The 21267-nt window shown below is 47.1% G+C and overlaps 1 protein-coding gene across 1 annotated transcript; it reads left to right on the forward strand.

The window, feature by feature from the left end:
* Nucleotides 1-6073: 6073 nt before the first annotated feature.
* Nucleotides 6074-11785, forward strand: LOC149285719 (rab GTPase-binding effector protein 2-like). The gene is made up of 9 exons (XM_089494813.1): nt 6074-6105; nt 7313-7571; nt 9098-9202; nt 9440-9538; nt 10071-10202; nt 10290-10428; nt 10816-10871; nt 11362-11478; nt 11684-11785. Exons 1-9 carry the CDS (start codon nt 6074-6076, stop codon nt 11783-11785), a joined length of 1041 nt encoding a protein of 346 aa, XP_089350939.1.
* The last annotated feature ends 9482 nt before the right edge of the window (nt 11786-21267 follow it).

Here is a 21267-nt window from a genome sequence, read left to right on the forward strand (position 1 = left end):
ACTGCCTGTGGGGAACAATAGAATGGCTCAGTCTTAATCACCCTGCAAGACTCTCTGACTAATGGAAGTCTATGGAGGAATGGACTTCATTAGCATCGCCATAAAGCATCAGCTCAGTGTGGTGTTTGAGCCGGGAAAGTCACCCAAAATATCACGTGACTGCCAGCAACCAACGGCGGCTCCAGGTCTGCAGTTTATCAGGGCAAAATGAGTTAAAACCAGGTTTTTGTAAATTCCGCCCAATATTACTGTATACAGCGCTGGGGGTTATATTACTGTATACAGTGCGGGGGGTTATATTACTGTATACAGCGCTGGGTGTTATATTACTGTATACAGCGCTGGGGGTTATATTACTGTATACAGCGCTGGGGGTTATATTACTGTATACATTGTTGGGGGTTATATTACTGTATACAGTGCTGGGGGTTATATTACTGTATACAACGCTGGGGGTTATATTACTGTATTCATCGCTGGGGGGGTTAATTTACTGTATACAGCGCTGGGGGTTATATTACTGTATACAGCACTGGGGGTTATTACTGTATACAGCGCTGGGGGTTATATTACTGTATACAGCGCTGGGGGTTATATTACTGTATATACAGCGCTGGGGGTTATATTACTGTATACAGCGCTGGGGGTTATATTACTGTATACAGCGCTGGGGGTTATATTACTGTATATACAGCGCTGGGGGTTATATTACTGTATACAGCGCTGGGGGTTATATTACTGTATACAGTGCTGGGGTTATATTACTGTATACATTGTTGGGGGGTTATATTACTGTATACAGCGCTGGGGGGTTATATTACTGTATACAGCGCTGGGGGGTTATATTACTGTATACAGCGCTGGGGGTTTTTATTACTGTATAAAGCGCTGGGGGTTATATTACTGTATACAGTGCTGGGGGTTATATTACTGTATACAGCGCTGGGGGTTATTACTGATTGTTTTCCATGGGACTCCCCCTTAAGAATGTTTATGTTCTCCCCTACTTTCCCTTGTATGAGATACGCTTAGTGATGTCACCGCCAGCTTTGGGGTCTATAAGGGGCCACCAGACCCAACGGCGGGGTGACTGGGGGACGTATATTGGTGATTATTGTATAGGTCATTCCTCCTAAAGTACTCACCCGAAGAGTTCTCCATGAAGGAGCTGCAGTCCGAGTAACATTCTTTACTCCTCCGTTTCAGAGAGATCCCGGCGATGTTCTGGTAGGTGCCGTCTGCCGGCTTCCGCTCCGTGTCTGGAGGCAGAGATGGGGACAGCGGATTGAGCAGAGACGTGACGGCTGCCGTGCGGATCCACGTGTTTTATGCGTCCTTTACTCACCTTCCATTTGGTTGGCTGCATTGGTGTATAGGTTCCTGGCCGCGCTGCTGACCTTATAGAATCTGAAGACAAAGATGCAAACCAGTTTGATATGAAAAACCCTAATAATGGAAAAAAAACATAAAACCAGCGGAGAAGGGGTTACCTGGCCACTGGCTGCTGCTTCGATCTTCCTGCCGTGAGACAAATAACGTTACAGTTTAGGAGACGTGGATCTGGATACAGAATGCTATATCGTATAATGCACAAGACACAGAATGGCCACGTGGCACGGATACATACAAGACACATGTACGCTTTAGCACGGAGAGCTTATCCTGTTCACGTGTGATGACCATGGCTAGTAGAGCCCCCAAAAAAGGCACACAGAGTGGACCTCAGTGGAGCCACCATGATTACTGGACTCACTTTCCCCGCCAAACGGATGTATCTCACATATTGCTAAGCGGCAGCATGCAAGACCTACATACGTGTATCTGGTTGACGTGTCTGTGGTGGTCAAAGGGGCAAAGGAAACCCACTGTGGATAAAAATACATTTGCCCAGAACATGGGAGTCCCCAAGCCCGTCGGACACAACCCATTGTGAGCATCTCAAAAGACCAAGTCTTCCTGCACAGAACACGACAAGTTTTGTGACCGGGGAGGAAAAGCTTCCTAGCGTTTAGGGCATGCAGAGCCGCACTCTCACTCTGACACGGCAGCCGCGCACTAAAGGATGGGATCGGCTGCAAAAAATGGCACCAACCCAATGGCCATTTATCACCAGTATGGCACGCTTTGGCACCAGTATGGCACGCTTTGGCACCAGTATGGCACGCTTTGGCACCAGTATGGCACGCTTTGGCATTGCCTATTCACACCGACCCGTGGGATCCAACAGGGACCAAAAGCTGTCAAATCGTGTAGTAAAACTTAACCCCTTCCAAGTCTCTCGTTAATGTCTGCATTGATACAAAGTACATAAGAAGCTTTTGAACCTCAAAGCCACGCACGTCATATTAACCCCCCTGACAGGGTAGAGGATACTTAGTATCGAGCGGCCACTTGGTTTCTTTTATCTATCTTTCTTCCATCTATCTCCGGCCATGATGGGATTATTATCCTTCTCTTTCCATTCTCTTTCCTTTGACCCTTTTGATGGATAATCCATAGAAGCACACAGCAGACGCACGCCACCTTAATGCCATGAATACATGTGACATGAGATATTCCACGTACCGCGTCTCGTGCACACGAAGAAGCTCATCACGGCGCCGCAGAGTGCTAAGTAACTCAGCGCCGCAGCCACGATGATCCAATATCTCTCGCTGAAAAACATCTCCAAACCTGTCGGGGGAAGAAATTGAAGAGCATTTGTCGAGTGTTTAGCGAGTGAACATTTCCCAAAAGAAGCGATGGACTGTGTTCCTAAGGAACAATAATAGGGCAGAAATCTAAATGTGGAGTAGTCACCATGGAAACCCATGGAATGTTTTTACTGATCTCCCCCATATTCTGCGCTTCGCACCAACATATTGCTTTTAAAATCTGTGCCGTGGTAAAAGGGTAGCTCAGGGAACACGCGGAGAACTATGGTGGGGTGTGAGTAGCGAGTATGAGTGTTGTGGAGGAACCCATGAATTTGGGGTTCCCCCAGGGGTGACCATTAAAAGTGGCCCTAGACAAATGAAATATTCCACGGAACTGGAGGCTGGGCACCCCTGGTGTGGCTGCAGCTCCAGAGCTTCACCTGTCCTCTGTGTCACAACCAGCCGCACGGAGCTATTCAATCCATTTTGATGGCAGTGGTAGACCCCGGCGTCTTCGGGGGTGACAGAGGTGATTAACAGATAAGTCTCGTTCCCCACCAGCGTTACGTGGCTACGGCTGGCCCCTTGTCCTCTTGTTTCCTCCAGAATCACCTGGTCACCTCGGTACCAGAACAGATGGGTCCAGTTCCGAGGAGCTTCACATGAAAGCAGAGTCTCATTTTCAGGGTCAACACCCAAGTTCTGCACGCCTGAAATGAGAAGGAGACAATTGGGGTGAACGTTCCTGGGTCTATCAAAGGAGATCAGAGGATCTCCCCAACCTGTGTTTTAATGTAAGGGACAGCAGGACAGTGCCCATGAAAACCAGGACACTTGGGAGATATGGTAATATGGCATAATATAAGGGGTTACAGAAAGAGCTATATTGACTAAGTAGTTATATAAGTTATAGGGAGGGTTATATGGAGTAACAAAGGGGGTTATAGAGAGGTTTATATGTAGTAATAGGAGGGGTTATAGGGAGGGTTATATGGAGTAACAAAGGGGGTTATAGAGAGGTTTATATGCAGTAATAGGAGGGGTTATAGGGAGGGTTATATACAGTAATAGGGGTTTATAGGGAATGGAGGGGTAATACGTGGATTTGCTTACGAACTCTACGCCGTTACCTGTCCTCTGGACTCTCGTGATGACATAATTTTCCATTTTATTGTCTACTGAGCAGGAGTAACTCCCAGAATCCTCCAGGCTCGCATGTTTGATGACCATGAGCGATGGGGAATGAAATTCCAAGCCTTCTGATGTTACCGCCAGGGCTCCCCGCGTGTCATTCTCAGCCTCCTCCATTCGCCATCGTAATGTAAAAGGTGGCGGTGGCGCGGGGCCACAGGGCAATAAGGCATTACCTAGCAAAAGAGGAAGAAATAAAATGCGTGTATCAGCAGCGCCGACCACCGGTATTATCACTGATTAAAGAATACCGGCATACAGCACCGCGTTCTGGAAATGTAAGAGGATGAGCAGAACGATAGGTTGCAAAGATAGGGACAGCGCAGAGTACACTGCCATTAACTAGACAGGGACTGCAGAGCCCGCTAAAGGACTGTCCAGCCGGAGTACATTTGGATTGACTCGGCAGGAGGCCAGATTTTAAGGGCAGTTGATTCTAAAATCTTAAAGCAAGGAAAGGAGGGGAAATGTTTGAATAAGAGACCAGAATCTAACACTAGAGGGTCAGAGGCTGAGATGGAATGGAAGGTATTTTTACTTTACTGAGAGAGTGGTGGATAAGTGGAACAGCCTCCCAGCAGAAGTGCTAGGGGGTAATACAGTGAGGGGATAGGCAACGTTCTATGTTCTATAAATAGTTAAAGAGAGAGTGCTCAGCACAGAGAACACTTGCAGACACCGGAACGCATGCAGAAAGCAGAGCACAGTGCGGGGCAGACTATCAGTCAGTGGACGGGGTATAATATGCCCTACCTGCAGCAGGTACAGTGATGTTGCCTCTGTCCTCCGGCAGATGGGTTGAAACGGGGCAGCAAGTACAGAGGATGAGAAGCCACAGCGGCATCATCCACTGCCCCAGGGGTGAGTGAGCGGCACGCTGCACAGCGGAGGGGACTGCGCATGGGACTCACCGGACCGTACACTTCTCAGAACCCGCTCCCCTGAGAGAGCTGAGCACAGCTGCCGAGTGGGTGCGAGGAAGAGGAGGAGCGTCCGAACCCCTCGGCCTCCATCCTGCCTTCCCAGCATCTCCTATAAAGCAGAACCAAGAAGGGGAACCGCTCGTGAAAACAGGAAAAAGAACCGCAGGACCCTCACACTCCTTGAGAGTCACACGGAGCAGCCGGCTGGTGTATGAGAAGTCAAAATGACCAGCACGAATAAAGTGCTGCCCTGCAGTATGGAGGATGTATAACTCATTGGTTCATTTCCATGAGTCTATACATCCTGCATACTACACGGCAGCGCTTTACCTGCGCTGGTCATCAAAGCACATACGTGTTCCGGAAAATATGGGCGATGGGGTCACTCCAGTCAACAGCGTTTTAAAGACTTAGTGAGTCGGCGGGCACCGCGCTCCAGATCATTTCATAGCAGAGACTGTACTGGTTTTCAGTGGATTGCACACAGTCTGGTGGCTGGGGTTGTACTGGTTTTCAGTGGGTTGCACACAGTCTGGTGGCTGGCATTGTACTGGTTTTCAGTGGGTTGCACACAGTCTGGTGGCTGGGGTTGTACTGGTTTTCAGTGGGTTGCACACAGTCTGGTGGCTGGGGTTGTACTGGTTTTCAGTGGGTTGCACACAGTCTGGTGGCTGGGGTTGTACTGGTTTTCAGTGGGTTGCACACAGTCTGGTGGCTGGGGTTGTACTGGTTTTCAGTGGGTTGCACACAGTCTGGTGGCTGGCATTGTACTGGTTTTCAGTGGGTTGCACACAGTCTGGTGGCTGGGGTTGTACTGGTTTTCAGTGGGCTCTACACAATGTGGCGGCCAGTTCTGCATTAGGGTTCTGGTTATCATCGGTGAGACTTGTGCTGCTCGGTGACACCCAGATGTGTTCACCGTATAATAAGACGTGCCGAGTAACCCGAGTGTGAAGGTCTTTCCTCTTTAACCCCCCACGAGCGGCTGCTTCCTGTTGATATTTCTGGGTAAAGGATGTTTGCGGCTGATCTGCTCAGGAGAGCTCTGAGCGGCCATGTTTAAATCCCTTGGGCCTGTCGACTCACCCAAGCAGCCCTCCCCTACTGTCTCTCCTCCTGCTCAACCACAAAATAGATCGTAAGCTCCCAGAATCAGTGCCATCTTCTCCTTCTGTATCAGTCTGTTAATGATATTTAAATTGTCTAATTTATTCTCACTGTACCCTTATTGCAACAGCGCTACGGAATCTGCTAGAGCTCTATAAAAAAATTTACTGTAAGGAAGGCCTTCTTAGACACGGATGCCATATTGGATGTGGAACCATGGTGTTATGCCAGAGGATGCTAGATGGGAGGTAGGTGGATCCTAAACATGTGGGCAGGGTCCAGGTGTTATGTGGGTGGAGTCTGGCTATTATTTAGGTGGTCCAGAGATGTAAGCGGAACCCAGGTGAAGCCATGATTTTGAGGCCTATCTCCAGGCTGGTGTCCTGAATGCAGGTCAGCAGCGTATGCACTTAACTCTTATACCAAGCCTATGCAAAAAACACAATGGCTGCCATTAATGTTTCTGACACACACTACAGCTGTGACCAGCCATAGGCCTTCTCTATTGACAACTCTCAGCATCCTCAGCCTCGCAGCTGGAACTGCGCTTATGGAGTAACTCACATGGCCTCCATATTTTGTTATCTGTTGCTAACTGATGTCTAAGTTTTTTCTATCTTGGTTAATAAAACACGGACGGCTCGCCCATCTTCTCACAGACAAAGCACACGCCACACATCCTCCTGAGCGCGGGAAGAGGCCCCGTGACAGGAAACGACGCGCGTCCAGGACTAGGATCCGTCTGCGACAACAGGCCGAGCCGTGACAGAGATTGCCGATCAGTGAAAGACTGAAGCTTCCGAGCTTTGACGGAGATTGCCGAGCGGATACGGAAACGTGTCCCACGCGGATGCGGATTTGCGGTGATTCATAAGGACAGAAGTTGGGGAAGAAAATAGAGGAATCGGGCAAATCCCCAAAAAGTGAAAAAAACTAAAGAAAGACTCGCCCAGGTAGTTATGGTAACCCGCTTTCCGTACTTTCACGGTTGTTTTTGCGGCTGCTCTTTGTATTCTTGCAAATGATGGGCCATTACCGGGACAAAACGTACGGACGCTGCTAAAACATGTATGTTGCATAGTACATGCCACTGCGTACTTTTAACCCCACGAGAGCCAGGGTAAAGTGCATGCTAAGCTGCACCAGCTGGCACTCAAATGGTTAATTTCTTGTTTTAGCGTCTCGCAGCTCATCCGGCTCTGAAACAGTTAACCCAGAATTCATATTTTGGGAACAATTTGATTAAAACTCATAATTTTAGCAGGTCAACCATTTTCCTGCAGGTAGACTTTAACCATCAGAGTGCCAGACGGTTACGTTTTATCTAGTATTGGCTAATAATAAATAATAATTATTAATAATAAATAATATATAATATTTTACTTCCGTTTATGAAATGCGTATCTTTACTTGACTCTCCTTAACCCCCCCATTTTGTCCCTCCCCCCTCCACAGCTCCGCCATGGCCCAGCCAGACGAGGCTAGCCTGCTGCCGGGGGCTCTTGCCGCCTGCCCGGATAGTCCCGGCGATGACCCTGAGCTGTCCATGGCGGCCGAAGCCTTCGCCCGGGGCTATGACTGTGTCTCCATTTCTTCCTTCTCCAGTGCTAGAAAGGTTCAGGAGGATACGGCATCCTTGGTTTCCACGGCAACCCTAGTGCCCGAGTGCATCTACCTCCCGCCCGCCGGGTACCAACTGCTGTCAGATCAGGAGGTAATTAGAGGGGCGACCCGCACACGGCTTGGGCACCGCATGCGGGTGATGAACCATGCAGATTCTGGTGCAAAGGTTTGGCCCATTTTACCCCGTTGCCATGGCGGAAGCGGCACCAGAATCACCTTTTATACGCGATCCCCAACATACCTTAACATGTCCCCGTATCCTTATCATGGCGATCCCCGGTTACAGCATTAACACCAGTGGATGCTCTCTGGGGTCTTATTCACTAAGGAGAGAGTTTGCTTTGCTATTCTAAGTGCTGACACAGGCAGGTTTTAACCATACATTATCCAGGACATCTCACTGATTTAACTATACATGATACATGGCCAGCCTAGCGCTTCCTACAGCAGAACGTGCACCACTACTTCTACAGCGCTGCGGAATATGATGGCGCGATATAGATCAATATTACACATTGTACAACGCTGCGGAATATGATGGCGCGATATAGATCAATATTACACATTGTACAACGCTGCGGAGTATGATGGTGCTATATTAATCTAAGACAAGACCAACGACTGATTAAGTCTTTACAGCAGGAGAAGCGGGCGACTAGACGGGGGCCGAATGGGGCCGATCTGCCAGCGGGTTCTGTCTTTCTATAATAGGGCTGCTGTGGAAACGTCACATTTTGGGTTTTCTCATACACCAAATGCTGATTTTTTAAATTAACCCTTTAATCCCCTGAATTCTATAGCGCGGTTTCATCGGTTCTCGAGGACCGTAACGCCGGATTGAGTGCCGGAGGAAGCATTGTTCTGCCGAGGGGCGCGTCGTTTAAACAAAGAGCAGGAAATCACCGCCGTGCCAGTTGGCCGACATCACGAATTCAACAGGAAGCTCCGACACGTAGAGATGTAATCAATCAGGACGGGGGGGGGGGCGGTCGACGTGGTACCGACCCGCCACATGACAAACAGCAGCCAAAAAGTTACTTTAATGCGCATGAGAGGTCCCTTTAAATTACTGTGACCCCCCTGCTTGTATTTGCCCCTCCCAGCTGATGTGTCAGTCTCTCTATATGTGTATTAATTACCCCCCCAGTCTGCACATGCTTGGCAGACCCCCCCCCCCATTCCCGGTGTTGATCGCCCGCCTGAAACAGCCAATCAGTGGCAAAGCAGGCAGCTGCAGATCCAGTACTGCAGCTTCTACAAAAAAAAAGCAGTTGGATCTGGCGGTTGCGTTGGTAGATCCCGGACCCCGGTGACTTTAAAGGGGCCGTAAAAGAAAAAAATATATATATTTCCAGTTGTTTCAGAGATAGAACGTTTCATTTCAAACAAATAGCTTTGAAATATATATATTTTTTATTGATGCGTAAAAGTTTGGAATGACGTGGAAATGATTTGCTGGCTTTAAGACGTTGGGATGAGGGCTGTGTGTAAAACGCGTCGGACGTCCTTACCCCTCCGGGCTGCCGCAGGGCGTTACGATAGGAATCAGTACCATGTTTATCGTCCGGCTTTAGAAAGTGATCCATATGTTGTTGTTTTTTTTTTGGTTTTTCGCAGCTTGCGCAGCAGAAGTTGGCCCTGCAGAGCAGCAATGAGCGGCTGGAGAACGTGATGCGCGAAAAGGAAGCTCTGCGATGCAGCTCTGAGGACTGCGCTAACCAGGTGAGTGCTCACTCCCCCCTTTATTGCCCTGTAATGTGTGTGTGTGTATATATATATATATATATATATATATATATATATATATATATAGGCTCCCTGGAACTTTTTTCTAGCTCTTCTCTGTGGGGGGGGTCTTAAGCTGACCTGGAGAAGAGCTGCGCCCCCCGGTGGCCACCGATTGACCCCCCCGTTCCGTGCGTATCGTGAAAGGCATGTATTATACGTGTTTCCCTGCAGGTCACGCTGCTGCTGGATCAGATCAAGAGCTCAGAAGAACTTTTGGCCGCTCTGCAGAGGAACTTGTCTGACGCCCAACAGAAGACAACTCGGCAAATGGTGAGTGGGATCCGGCGCTGAGATAGGAGCGTGAGTGAGTAGCGGGTGGTCTGTGAGCGGCTCTCTTTCCGAGCCGACTCCGGCGTGGCCAGGTCCAAAACCCACTTCTTATCTGCAATGCATGGTTACCAAAAAATCATCAATATCATCGATACTGTGTAATATCCAAAAAATAACCGCAGCCGGCCATATATATATCAAGAGCGATTCTCGTCCAAAGTGAAGCGGTCAGCAGGAACATTGCATCGGTTGCTACGGTGATTGCTCCACATTTAGAACTTCTGCTCTTAACAAACATGTCGTCTGACCACCACTGGAAGCATCTGAAGGTTTTGCCATTTCGGGGCAAAAGGAGTTTTGTTATTTTTATGCATTTATATTTTTTTTGTCCACTTCCACATCTTTTTCTAAATCGCTGACCTGCTTGAGAGTCCTGAGCAACGGCTCCGTCCAGCGCCGGCCCGAGCTTTTATTTTCTAATGCGTCCTTCTCTAATTTTTTTGGGGGTTCTGGAAACTTTTCCGCCACTCAGGCGGCGCTGACGGCATCCTTCAGGCGCTTGTTCCAGGAGGCGAACGTCCTCAACGAAGAGAACGAAAAGCTAAGAGCTGTCGGCGGCTCGACACCCCCCGGGACTCCGGCAGCGCAGACGTCCTCGGTGCAGGTACCCCGTTCCCACCGGCCCCTTCTATCTCTGCTTTTGGTCGGCGCAGGGCTGGCGGGATGTGTAATGATACATCTCTCCCCGCAGAGGGCAGCGCAGCACAGGCAGGAACGGCTGTGTATAGAGGTCGTTACTCTACAGGAGGAGCTGAACTCGGAGACGGCGGCCAAGCAGGACCTGGAGGAGCAGCTCAGGAGAGACAAGGAAAATCACAATGAGGAAAGGGGTTAGTCTCAATCACGGGTCGGAGGAGGTCATGCATGGGCGGAGAGAGGGAGCCTAAAAGGGATGAAAGTTTATAGACTCACACAAAACCATGGAGAGGCTACTAGCGAGTGGAGGAGGCTTGGAGTGGAGTGAGACTACAATGTAAAATATTTTTTCTGGTTTTTTTTTCCCCCTTCTACCAATCTGTGACATCATCGGACCGCAGAGATCATGGAAGGTAACGTATTTTGTTGACTCGTTGAATACGATGTATCCAGGGAGCACGTGGCGGCATGATGACGTTCTAATGCTAACGGCTCCCTGTTTGGGATTGCGTGATAAGTGGTTGAGGGGGTTTTTTTATTTAATTTTTTTTTTATTTATATGATATTTTATGTTCTCACAGCAACTCTCTCCAGTCTCAGAACAGAGATGGAGAGGATGCAGCAGGAGAGGAAGCAGGTGAGTTACTGATGGGACGTGGATCGGCCATGAACACGTTTTTTAATGGATAAAAATGCAATTTCTTGCTGTGCCCTTTTTTTCCTGTATTTTTGGGATTTTTCTGTCTGTTTTTCTCATCACGCACTCATTTATTTTCCTTTTCATTGCTTTATCCCAGTGGTATTTTTTTGTAGCTCTCTCATTTTCATGTGTGTGTCTTCTTTTTTTTTTTTTCTTTGGTTTCACTGTCTCCTTAATTTTAATGTATGTATTTTTTTTTCTTCGTTTCTCTTCTGTCTGTACCGGTCTCTGCTCCCAGATAGAGTTACAGCTTCAGGACTCGGAAATCCAGGTTCAGAAGCTGTGGGAGTCTCTCACAGACCAGGAGAAGCTCCTCCGAGCGGAGCAGGAGGAGAAGGTATCTCACGGCCTCCCCCATTACGGCCACAGATCTCCGATGGCGGCGCGCGGTCGCCTTTTCTTCTGTAATTCCTATCTCTCTTTCTAGGCTTCTCTCCAGGAGACATTAAAGGAAGAAAGAAAGAAGACTTCCAGGCTGCAAGTGGAATTAGGGACCAGCGAGGAGGTGCAGAGGGACTTCGTCCGCCTGTCACAATCACTGCAGGTAAAGACGACCCCGATTACAGACCACTGTGGTCCTTGCTTGGTTTGTTCGAACCGTTTCCATCTCTTCTGTTTCTGCATGGCCTCCTCGGACCTCGGCCCAGTGACCTGGTGCTTGTCGCAGCTCTCTGATTATTTGTCACCCGTGTATTTTATGTTTCACGTCTGTACTAATAGTTGCGTGTCCTCTCGTCTCCGGCTCGCAGGTCAGCTTGGAGAGGATACGGCAGGCCAAGTCTCTGAAGGATGTGCAAGACATCTTGGAGGGCACTCGGTTTACCGATGTTAACCAGCTCAACGTCACCTGAATGCCGCCAGACCAAGTAGACTCTGGACTGCTGAAACACTAGTGATCTGTATATATTGTATATACTGACCGATATATGAACCTAATCAACCCCGGTGCTAATATTGTATAGAGATCTGCGAGAATGTAACACTACGGGGAGCTCGCGGGAGGTATAGCCCTAGGGGTACTCCGTGAGGAGCCCATGAAGTTGTAAGCAAGGTGAGTGGAGCGTTGGTGGCGGTCAGTAATGGGAGTGGAGCTTCCGGGCTGCTCAGTGTCAGTGAGGCTTTTTAGATTGGTGTTTGAAGCGGGACCACGAGACCGATGAGGCTTTACATTTCAAAGGATAAAACACCTATAGATGGGGTTAGACGTATAAAAAGCTTTAGAATGCTGGTTCACATCACATTAAAGAGGGACCATGCCCAAACCGTTCTCTCGGAGCGAGACTTCTGCCTCCTGAATGCTGCCGCAGGGTCATTGTAGTCATTGCCGGTATGGCAGCCATGAGCGCCCTTCCAAATGGACCCCTCGGGATACCAAAGATACCAGAAGAACGTGGCCAGACAGCCATCATTGGCGCGGAACCTTCATTACTCGTCTAAACGCTGCGCTTTATTAAAATCATACATTGTATCACATTATTGGTGTTTGTTTCTGGTGTTAACTGTGGAAAAAGCTAAATAAAGTGTGTGTGGGGAAACCTCAAAGGGTTAAATGCACACAGTATACAATGCAATTCAGGTGTGAACACCAAGCTGTTGGCCCCGTAAAATGTGTAATCCATGCGAAGAGATCTCTAGATTTGGCTATACATTATACGGGGCCGGTTCAGAGTTCATCTAAAAGCTCAAGGACTTTCTGCCTCGTACGCAACTTTCAAAACCTGTCCCAAAAACCCACCTGTTCAGGGAAGCGACAGCGTTCCTTCCCATCACTCCCAGCCATCATCATAAGCAATCTGACCAATCAACAGCTTCAACTCATCAACGGAACCAGATTAACTCATCCCCATCCAAACCGTCCTATTGTCTCACTTCCTCCTCAACCACCGACTAGATTGTAAGCTCCCGGGAGCCGGGCCCTCTTCTCCTTTGCACCAGTTTGTTATTGTATGTCTTTCTAAACTGTTCTTCTGACTGTAACAGCGCTGCGGAACCTGCCGGCACTTTATAAATAAATTTAATGTCATACAGAAATATACCCCCCAGCGCTGTATACAGTAATATAACGCCCAGCGCTGTATACAGTAATAACCCCCAGTACTGTATACAGTAATATAACCCCCAGCGCTGTATACAGTAATATAACCCCCCAGCGCTGTATACAGTAATATAACCCCCCAGCGCTGTATACAGTAATATAACCCCCCAGCGCTGTATACAGTAATATAACCCCCAGCGCTGTATACAGTAATATAACCCCCCAGCGCTGTATACAGTAATATACCCCCCAGCGCTGTATACAGTAATATAACGCCCAGCGCTGTATACAGTAATAACCCCCAGCACTGTATACAGTAATATAACCCCCAGCGCTGTATACAGTAATATAACCCCCCAGCGCTGTATACAGTAATATAACCCCCCAGCGCTGTATACAGTAATATAACCCCCAGTGCTGTATACAGTAATATAACCCCCAGCGCTGTATACAGTAATATAACCCCCCAGCGCTGTATACAGTAATATAACCCCCAGCGCTGTATACAGTAATATAACCCCCCAGCGCTGTATACAGTAATATAACCCCCAGCGCTGTATACAGTAATATACCCCCCAGCGATGAATACAGTAATATAACCCCCCAGCGCTGTATACAGTAATATAACCCCCAGCTCTGTATACAATAATATAACCCCCAGCGCTGTATACAGTAATATAGCCCCCCAGCACTGTATACAGTAATATAACTCCCAGCACTGTATACAGAAATATAACCCCCAGCGCTGTATACAGTAATATAACCCCCCAGCAATGAATACAGTAATATAATCCCCCCAGCGCTGTATACAGTAATATAACCCCCCAGCGCTGTATACAGTAATGTTGGTCGGAATTTACAAAAACCTGGTTTTAACTCATTTTGCCCCGATAAACTGCAGACCTGGAGCCGCCGTTGCTGTCAGTCATGTGATATTTTGGGTGAGTTTCCCGGCTCAAACACCACACTGAGCTGATGCTTTATGGCAATGCTAATGAAGTCCATTCCTCCATAGACTTTCATTAGTCAGAGAGTCCGACTTGGTAATGAAGACTGAGCCATTCTGTTGTTCCCCACAGGCAGTATGATGAGGAGTCGGGGGGTTTAGTAGATCGAGGATCAGATAACAGAGCGAGAATCATACAAACGGTTGATATGCAGCTGCCTGAAAACTTTATATTATGGGGCAAAAACTACAACTGGGGTAAAAAAGAAAACGTATTTTTAACTTGATACTAGAAATAAACAAAGGTCGGGAGATCCCCTTTTAAATGCTTTGTGTAGATATTCTGCAAATAACGGTATGGGGTGTGCTTTAAAGATTTTCTTTTTGTGAATAAAAAAAAAAAAGAAATTGAGAAAAGTTGAATTTTAAGAAAAATTCCATAATAAGTAAAATTTGTAAAATCCCCACAAATATAATTCACAAAAACTCCATGTCTTTAAGGTTCAAAACCTATTTGTATTTTTGTGTTACAAAAATGATACTTTATTACCCCAAATTCTCTTTATTTAGTAGCCGGTTATATAAAACGTAGAGTTTTCGGGGCCCCGTATGTAATATAAGGGGTAAGTGCAGCCCCTTTATTCTGGCCCTAACCGTTAACCCTGTACTTGCTGGCTGGTTCCCTTTTAGCCTTTACTGTCACTTTAATTGGTAAATTTCCATTTTTGTGGATTCTCTGCAGATTCTTTCACTTTCATTCTTTATAACGGGAAAGTCTCTTGCGTCTGTGTCTTATTCCTCCCTGGAGCGTGAGCCTGGAGCGCCGAGCAGGTCTGTAAATAATATATATTCCTCACTGATTATGATGTCATCATGACACAGTCAGCCTATACGGCATTTGTCCACGCAGGGGGGATACTTATAGATGAATTTTGGGTTCAATGCCCACAGAACGTTCCGCGCAGCCGTCTGTATTGTAGTTATTATGTTTCAGGTTCCGCTGATGATGGGTATGGAGTATCTACTGCCTCATTCCACCCGTTAATAAGTATTAAGCATTTCACTTTAATTACCGCCCGGTATGGTGCGTCGGGGTATGTGGTTGATCGACGGAAGGTAGAAGGCAGGCAGTGGCATATTCTGGCAGGACACGGCAGGGTTTTTTTTTTGGGGGGGTGGGCGCGGTGGAAACCCCCCTACCTCATACCTGTAACTGCCCCTGAGACTCTTCAAGTATTAACCCTTCAATAGCCCATTGTGAAGATTATATATATAGTGACTCTTGAATGCGTTAACCAAATTGCTCTAATACCGGTCATCATGGAAATCTTGTCATTATTTAAAGATACACTTAATTGAAACACCTGCGTTCAAGCAGGGAGATCAACCATTAACATACTAGGCACCCACTGGGAGTCTTATATATGATCCCAGCAGGGGGGGATGATAGGAAGGAGTTGGCTCCAGACTATGTGACCCCTGAGAATCTGCCCCTGAGACCCTGAGATTGAGGCAAAACCCCCCGAGAGACCGGGGCAAACACTGAGAGTTCCCGGTTATGGGATAACGTGGGAAGATCTCCCTATTCGGTGGCCAGGCTCCGCGGCGCATGCTTAAAATGCCGAGCACGGGGATATGGGGTGGTAACCGTTAACCCATTAATTGCCCTGGGGGGGGGTTGCCGTCTGTCTCACTTGTAGTCTTTGTGTAAATTTCCGTTTAGTTGTTTGCGATTCTCTGCAGATTATTCTTTCACTTTCATTCTGTGTAACAGGAAAGTCTCTCCCCTGGTCCAGCGCGGTTTTCTTTATGGTCAGGGCTGGTGCAAGGATTTTTGCCACCCTAGACAAAACATAATTTTGCCGCCCTCTGGCTCCACCCCCACAAGCCCCTCCTCCCCATAGTGACCGTGAGCCGTGGCCACGCTTCTAATGAATGTATGTGGCCGGCCCTAGGCGGGCGCCTACTTTGCGTATAGGTGGCACCGACCCTGTTTAGTGTCCAGCGTGTTATTCTTTATGGTCCAAAGTGTTATTCTTTAGGACTTTGAGCGACTAATTTACCCCCTTCCATCACAGGCCAAGTGGCGGAGCAGATCTGGATTTAGTTCAAGGAAATTGGTCTGCTAAAGGTGTTATAGGCCTTCTTCAGGGACACATCAGAGCCTTGTGGAACCTCGCGTAACGCATTCAAAACATCTCCGGTTACAGGGGACATCTGGTTGCTCTAGTGTATATGCCATGGTTTATGGAGTGAAGGGGGTATATGAGTCTGGGGTTTATGGGCTAAACAGGAAACTTGGACTTGACTCATACTTTTTTTGGCGTTGACAGATCCGTAGAAGGTTCCACCACCGTATAGACCCAAACATGCTGAGTCCTGCTGGTGATAACGATATACGCAGTAGACTGTTGGAGTACACGCCGGGTTCTACCCTAAATCGTACAGATCATGGCTTTCAGAAACTAGGTATCCAGGTCTTCGGGATGGCAGGGCACGGCAAGTCCTCCCTCATCAACTCCTGCCTTTGTGTGGGGCAAGACCGGAAGTTTATGAACGAGGCTGGATCTGGTCAAAGTCAAGAGCCGATCACCATGGAAAGGAGAGAGTATAAAATAAAAGACAGCATCTACATCACCGATAACCGAGGATTAATCAAACTAAGCGACGAGGAGCTTCAGGAAATAGCAGCTCAGTTCCGTAAGGGACTAGCTTTGTCTTAATAACCCAAATAACGCATTCATTATATCACTGAATCAGCTTTCATTAAACCGAGCAAAATCTGGTCTTTTGGTTGGTACTGATCTAGAACCATAAGTGGGAGACCTGAAAGTCACTGATATTTACTAAGGAAGTGCAGGGGGAAAAGGCTATAAAAATGTCAAAAGGTGGTTTTAGAATCACATACATATATTTTGTCTTCTTGAATTGTTGCTTTTAAATATTTGTCTTAAAGGTAATGTACGGGACACAGGAGCGGTGCGTTGGGAGAGAGTGATGGAGAGGACTTTTGAAAAGATTCTTCACGGGTTGGACATCTGTGAAACCGATATAACGCTGCCGGTATTTGTGTACAGGTACCGAATAACTCATGCAATCATATTGATTTCAGTGTTCTAGGTGTTTTAGACCTACAAGGTATAGATCTAATATTGTAGTGTTCCAGATATCACAATGTCAATAACTGTATTTATGTTCTAGGTACCTCTATAAAGAAGACACAATATACAATGTTTTAGTTATTGTTGCAAGAGCCATTTTATTTTTAGTGTTCTAGACGTCTCAACAACAAAAAGTGAAACATTCCTGATATTTTGTGTAGTGGAATAGTCCACTAGATTAGTGTTCTTGATGTCTACACGCCAGGACATAAATTTATGTTCTAAAGGTGCTGGGTCTGTGTACTGGAGTTACAAATATTTTCCAAATGGGATTGTCCAATATTTCTGTATCCTAGTATATCATAGCAGTGGTAGAAAGGTTCACGTTCTAGGTATATCAACTGAAAAATGTGTTTAATTCAGTGTTTGTTTGTTTTTTTGTTAAAGTGCTGAATGCCTCCTCAATGATCACATATCTTCAGACATTCTGACCTTACTCTTAGAGACCTTCCACATAACAGGTATTATTAATTAGAAAACCTACTAATTACATAAGAACTCACAAAGCAGTCAAATTTCACACCGGATTTTCAGTCCACTAATATATATGCAAATCATATGCAAATTGCTGCTTTCCTATTGGCAGCAGGCAACAAATCTCATCTTTAAAAAATAAAGCAGCCTGACAGATGTTAAGGGCAAATTATGTCACAGAGGCCGAGCTGCCACCATTATTGAGAAAAATAATATTTTTTTAATAATCAAAAAAAAAAAAATCCCAAAATATCACAATATATATATATATTTAGAGGCCTTATTGTCCCGAATTCCCTGCTTTTTATATGAACTTCAATTAAGTTCATGGTTAAAATTTCTGGTTTCTTCCATAAATATATATTTTTTTTTACATTTTCTTCCAGAAATCTTTCCCATTGTTGTTCTTACTAAAACCGCAAATGTGAGAACCGACGAAGTTGTCGAGAGATTTCAGGAACTTGGAGCCAATTACGTCATTTCCCTTGAAAACTACACGACTACCAACAAGGAACGCAACCCAGAGATGGACACCAAAATCCTAAATTTCCTGGATGTCTGCATGTCTGAGGCCGAAAGAATGATAGAAAAAAAACAGGGCAAAGACCAGAAAATCGAATTTATAAAGGGGGCCATGAAGCTGATCGAGGAACAAAGGAAAAAAGAGCGTGCGGAACTAGAAAAGCGCATAAAAGAGCTTGAGGGTAAATGTAGTCTTATGTAGGAGGATCTGTTTCTTCAGAGGTCCTCAGGCTTAAAATGCTTAACGCTCTATTAACGCTTTTAAAAATCATCGAACCATCTCAAGCGCGAGAGTAGAAATATCCCACAGTGAGGTTCTTAATACAAGACCTGAAAAGTATGTTTAAAGTCTCCGCGGGCCACTTCTGCTGGGAGGCTGTTCCACTTAACTACCACCCTCTCAGTAAAGTAAAACTTCCTTCCATTCCACCTCAGCCTCCGACCCTCTCTTTCCAGATTCATGGTCTCTTGTTCTCACATTTCCCCTCCTCCGAAATCAACCTCCCTCCTGTCCTTAATTAAATTCAAATAAATGAAGTCATTTCCAGCTACTTTTTGCACTTTTTCGTAAGATTTATAAATTATAAAAATAAATCATACTTTTTGATTCTGTTAAATTCCATTTTCCGGTTCCTTTAGCAGGAAAGGAGCTGAGCTTAGAGAATATAATGAAACGTGAGGAAGCGGTCGGTGTTCCCCGGCCCCCCCGGCTTTATTCTTCTCCTTCCTAAAAGCTTTTCTCTTTTCGAATAACATTTCATTTAACTTTAAAAAAATACAATTATTTGTCACTTAAAATTCGATGAAGTCGCTCGAGACAGCAAATGCTCTCAAAAATGTTTTTTTAATGAAAATATAGAAATATATAAAAATATACTGCGCGGGCACAAATCGCTTTAATATTCCAGATAATATCATATAATGACTGTATTGCTTACTGCAAATTTTCCTCATTAAAACTCCACGTAATTCACATGCGCGTCTTGTTATTTTTATCCGGCCGTTAAAATTCCCAACTCCCCCCCCCCGGAGAATCGGGATGCCAGGGGCAGAGGTATTGAGAGCGTCACTGGCACCGCTGCACATGCGCGGTATCCTAGACCCCGGATAATGAAATCGGGGGTTTGCAGAATTGCGGCCCCAAATCCCCCCGAGTGCGGAGGTAAAGCTTGGCGGGGTGGCTGGATAGAGTGGCAAAGTTGAGACTGTCCAGCACAAATCGGGACAGCTGGAGGGTATTGAATGTGCGTACAAGCAGAATGTAAACTAGGGGCTGATTAGGGGGGCATTAGGGGGGGCATATTGCCTACAGGAACCATGGCTACGCGAACATGATGCCACACAGGCCATCCAGTCCCCTGCTAGGCTGGCTCTGTAATATCACCCATATACACCGATCAGCCATGACATCATATATATATATACCGTATATTGTGACAAACCCTGCAGCACGAGGGCCATAAACGTCACAGTTAGGGGTCTTAAGCACAGTCCTCTGGGGCAATCGGAGTCAGGAACACCAGCTGGTAGCAAAACAGCGCTTTATTTTAACTCAAACCCCAAAACCAATTCATAAAAAGAAAACCTAGCTTCCGATTGGATCCTCCCTAACGAAACTATGCTGTTCCAGACTAGAGGACTGCATTGGAATGTGGGTCCCGCCAAAAAACTTGCAGGAGCGGGTGGTCTTGTTGGGGTTGCGGCCGGAGCGGGCGGTCTTGTTGGGGTTGCGGGTGGGAGCGGGCGGTCTTGTTGGGGTTGCGGGCGGAGCGGGCGGTCTTGTTGGGGTTGCGGGCGGAGCGGGCGGTCTTGTTGGGGTTGCGGGCGGAGCGGGCGGTCTTGTTGGGGTTGCGGGCGGAGCGGGCAGTCTTGTTGGGTTGCGGGCGGTCTTGTTGGGGTTGCGGGTGGGAGCGGGCGGTCAGGCGCTGTACCTGCAGGTCCTGGGAATCTCACGCAGTTCTGAAAGGCTGCCTTTGCGCTGCTCCCTCACAGCGTCTCTTCTCTTGCTCCGCCCAGGAACACAGCGGAGTCACGTGATGTGATGTCACTTTCCGTGACTCCGCCTTGTTCCTGGGTGGAGCAAGAGAAGAGACGCTGTGAGGGAGCAACTCGAGGGCAGCCTTGCGGGACCGCAGTTCAGGTAAGGAGGTGGGCGTGATTGGCCACAAATGTGGCGGGAGCGGGCGGGATTGGCCAAAAAATCATCTAGAGCGGGCGGGAGCGGGATTTAAAAAGCAGTCCCGCGCAGGGAACTAGTCCAGACTGACCGGCCTAATCACCCACTAACTCGACCTCCCAGCCAGACCCAGCTATGCCAGGCTCTGGAAAACCTCCCCAGACAGCACACAGGTCCAGGCAGGTGATTCCTCACTTGGCTCAGGGATGGTCTTCTTCAGGGCCTCTCCTTGCCCTGGGAGCGCAGGGAAGCTTCCGCTTCCCCTCACAGTCTCCCTGATTATCCGGCTCCAGGGTTTTTAATGCCCAGCACCTGTGCCTGATGCCGGCCCCATAGGAATCCCGGACCGGATCCTGCAGACTTCTAGCCTCCTGGAAAAGCCGGCACGGAGCATTGGCCCACTCTGCTCTCCAATTGCTCCACCACAGGGACCCATATTTACGATCTGGATAGCACCTGTACCCAAATGCCACACTAAGCATCTTCCTGTCACAACCTATATATATATATATATATATATAAATATATACACAGCGATCAGCCATAACATTATATACGTTATATGTTTTCTCGCCTTCTTCTCGATCACTAGGCAGGCAGTTTAGGATCAGGCTGTAGGTAAGTTGTAGGGTCTGAAGGCTTTTTTCCCCTTTCAAAGCCGGGATGACATAGCTCCCAAGTGTCCCAGGTTTCACAGAGCAGTCCTGATTTTCCGTGTAGTAGGGATTACAGGCAGGTTAGGGAGATCCTCTGATCGCAGCTCTCATGTGGCCACCTTGTGAAGCTCTGTAGCTGAGAACTGCAAGGTAAGGTGGGTGTTCGATACCACTCTTGGCTTCACCTGATTCCATGTGCATGTATGTGAGTATGTATGTGTGTGTGCATGTATGTGAGTATGTATATGAGTATGTTGGTGTGCATGTATGTGTGTGCGTATTCACCATGAGCAATACACTAGTTTCATAAATGTATCATTTGGTGAATATAAAGCATTCTATAAGGGACTCAGTTGCTATTCT

Source organism: Sceloporus occidentalis, unplaced genomic scaffold, assembly GCF_023333645.1.
Source record: "Sceloporus occidentalis isolate IW3139 unplaced genomic scaffold, rSceOcc1.0.p SCAF_76, whole genome shotgun sequence".
Classification (NCBI taxonomy): Eukaryota; Metazoa; Chordata; class Lepidosauria; order Squamata; family Phrynosomatidae; genus Sceloporus; species Sceloporus occidentalis.

Bases quoted from the DNA above. Each gene is read 5' to 3' on its own strand.
- LOC149285719 (XM_089494813.1), top strand. From the start codon at position 6,074: ATGGTGTTATGCCAGAGGATGCTAGATGGGAG. The intron at 9,539-10,070 runs GTGAGTGGGATC...TCCGCCACTCAG, and splicing joins AGAAGACAACTCGGCAAATG to GCGGCGCTGACGGCATCCTT. The intron at 10,872-11,361 runs GTGAGTTACTGA...CTCTCTTTCTAG, and splicing joins TGCAGCAGGAGAGGAAGCAG to GCTTCTCTCCAGGAGACATT.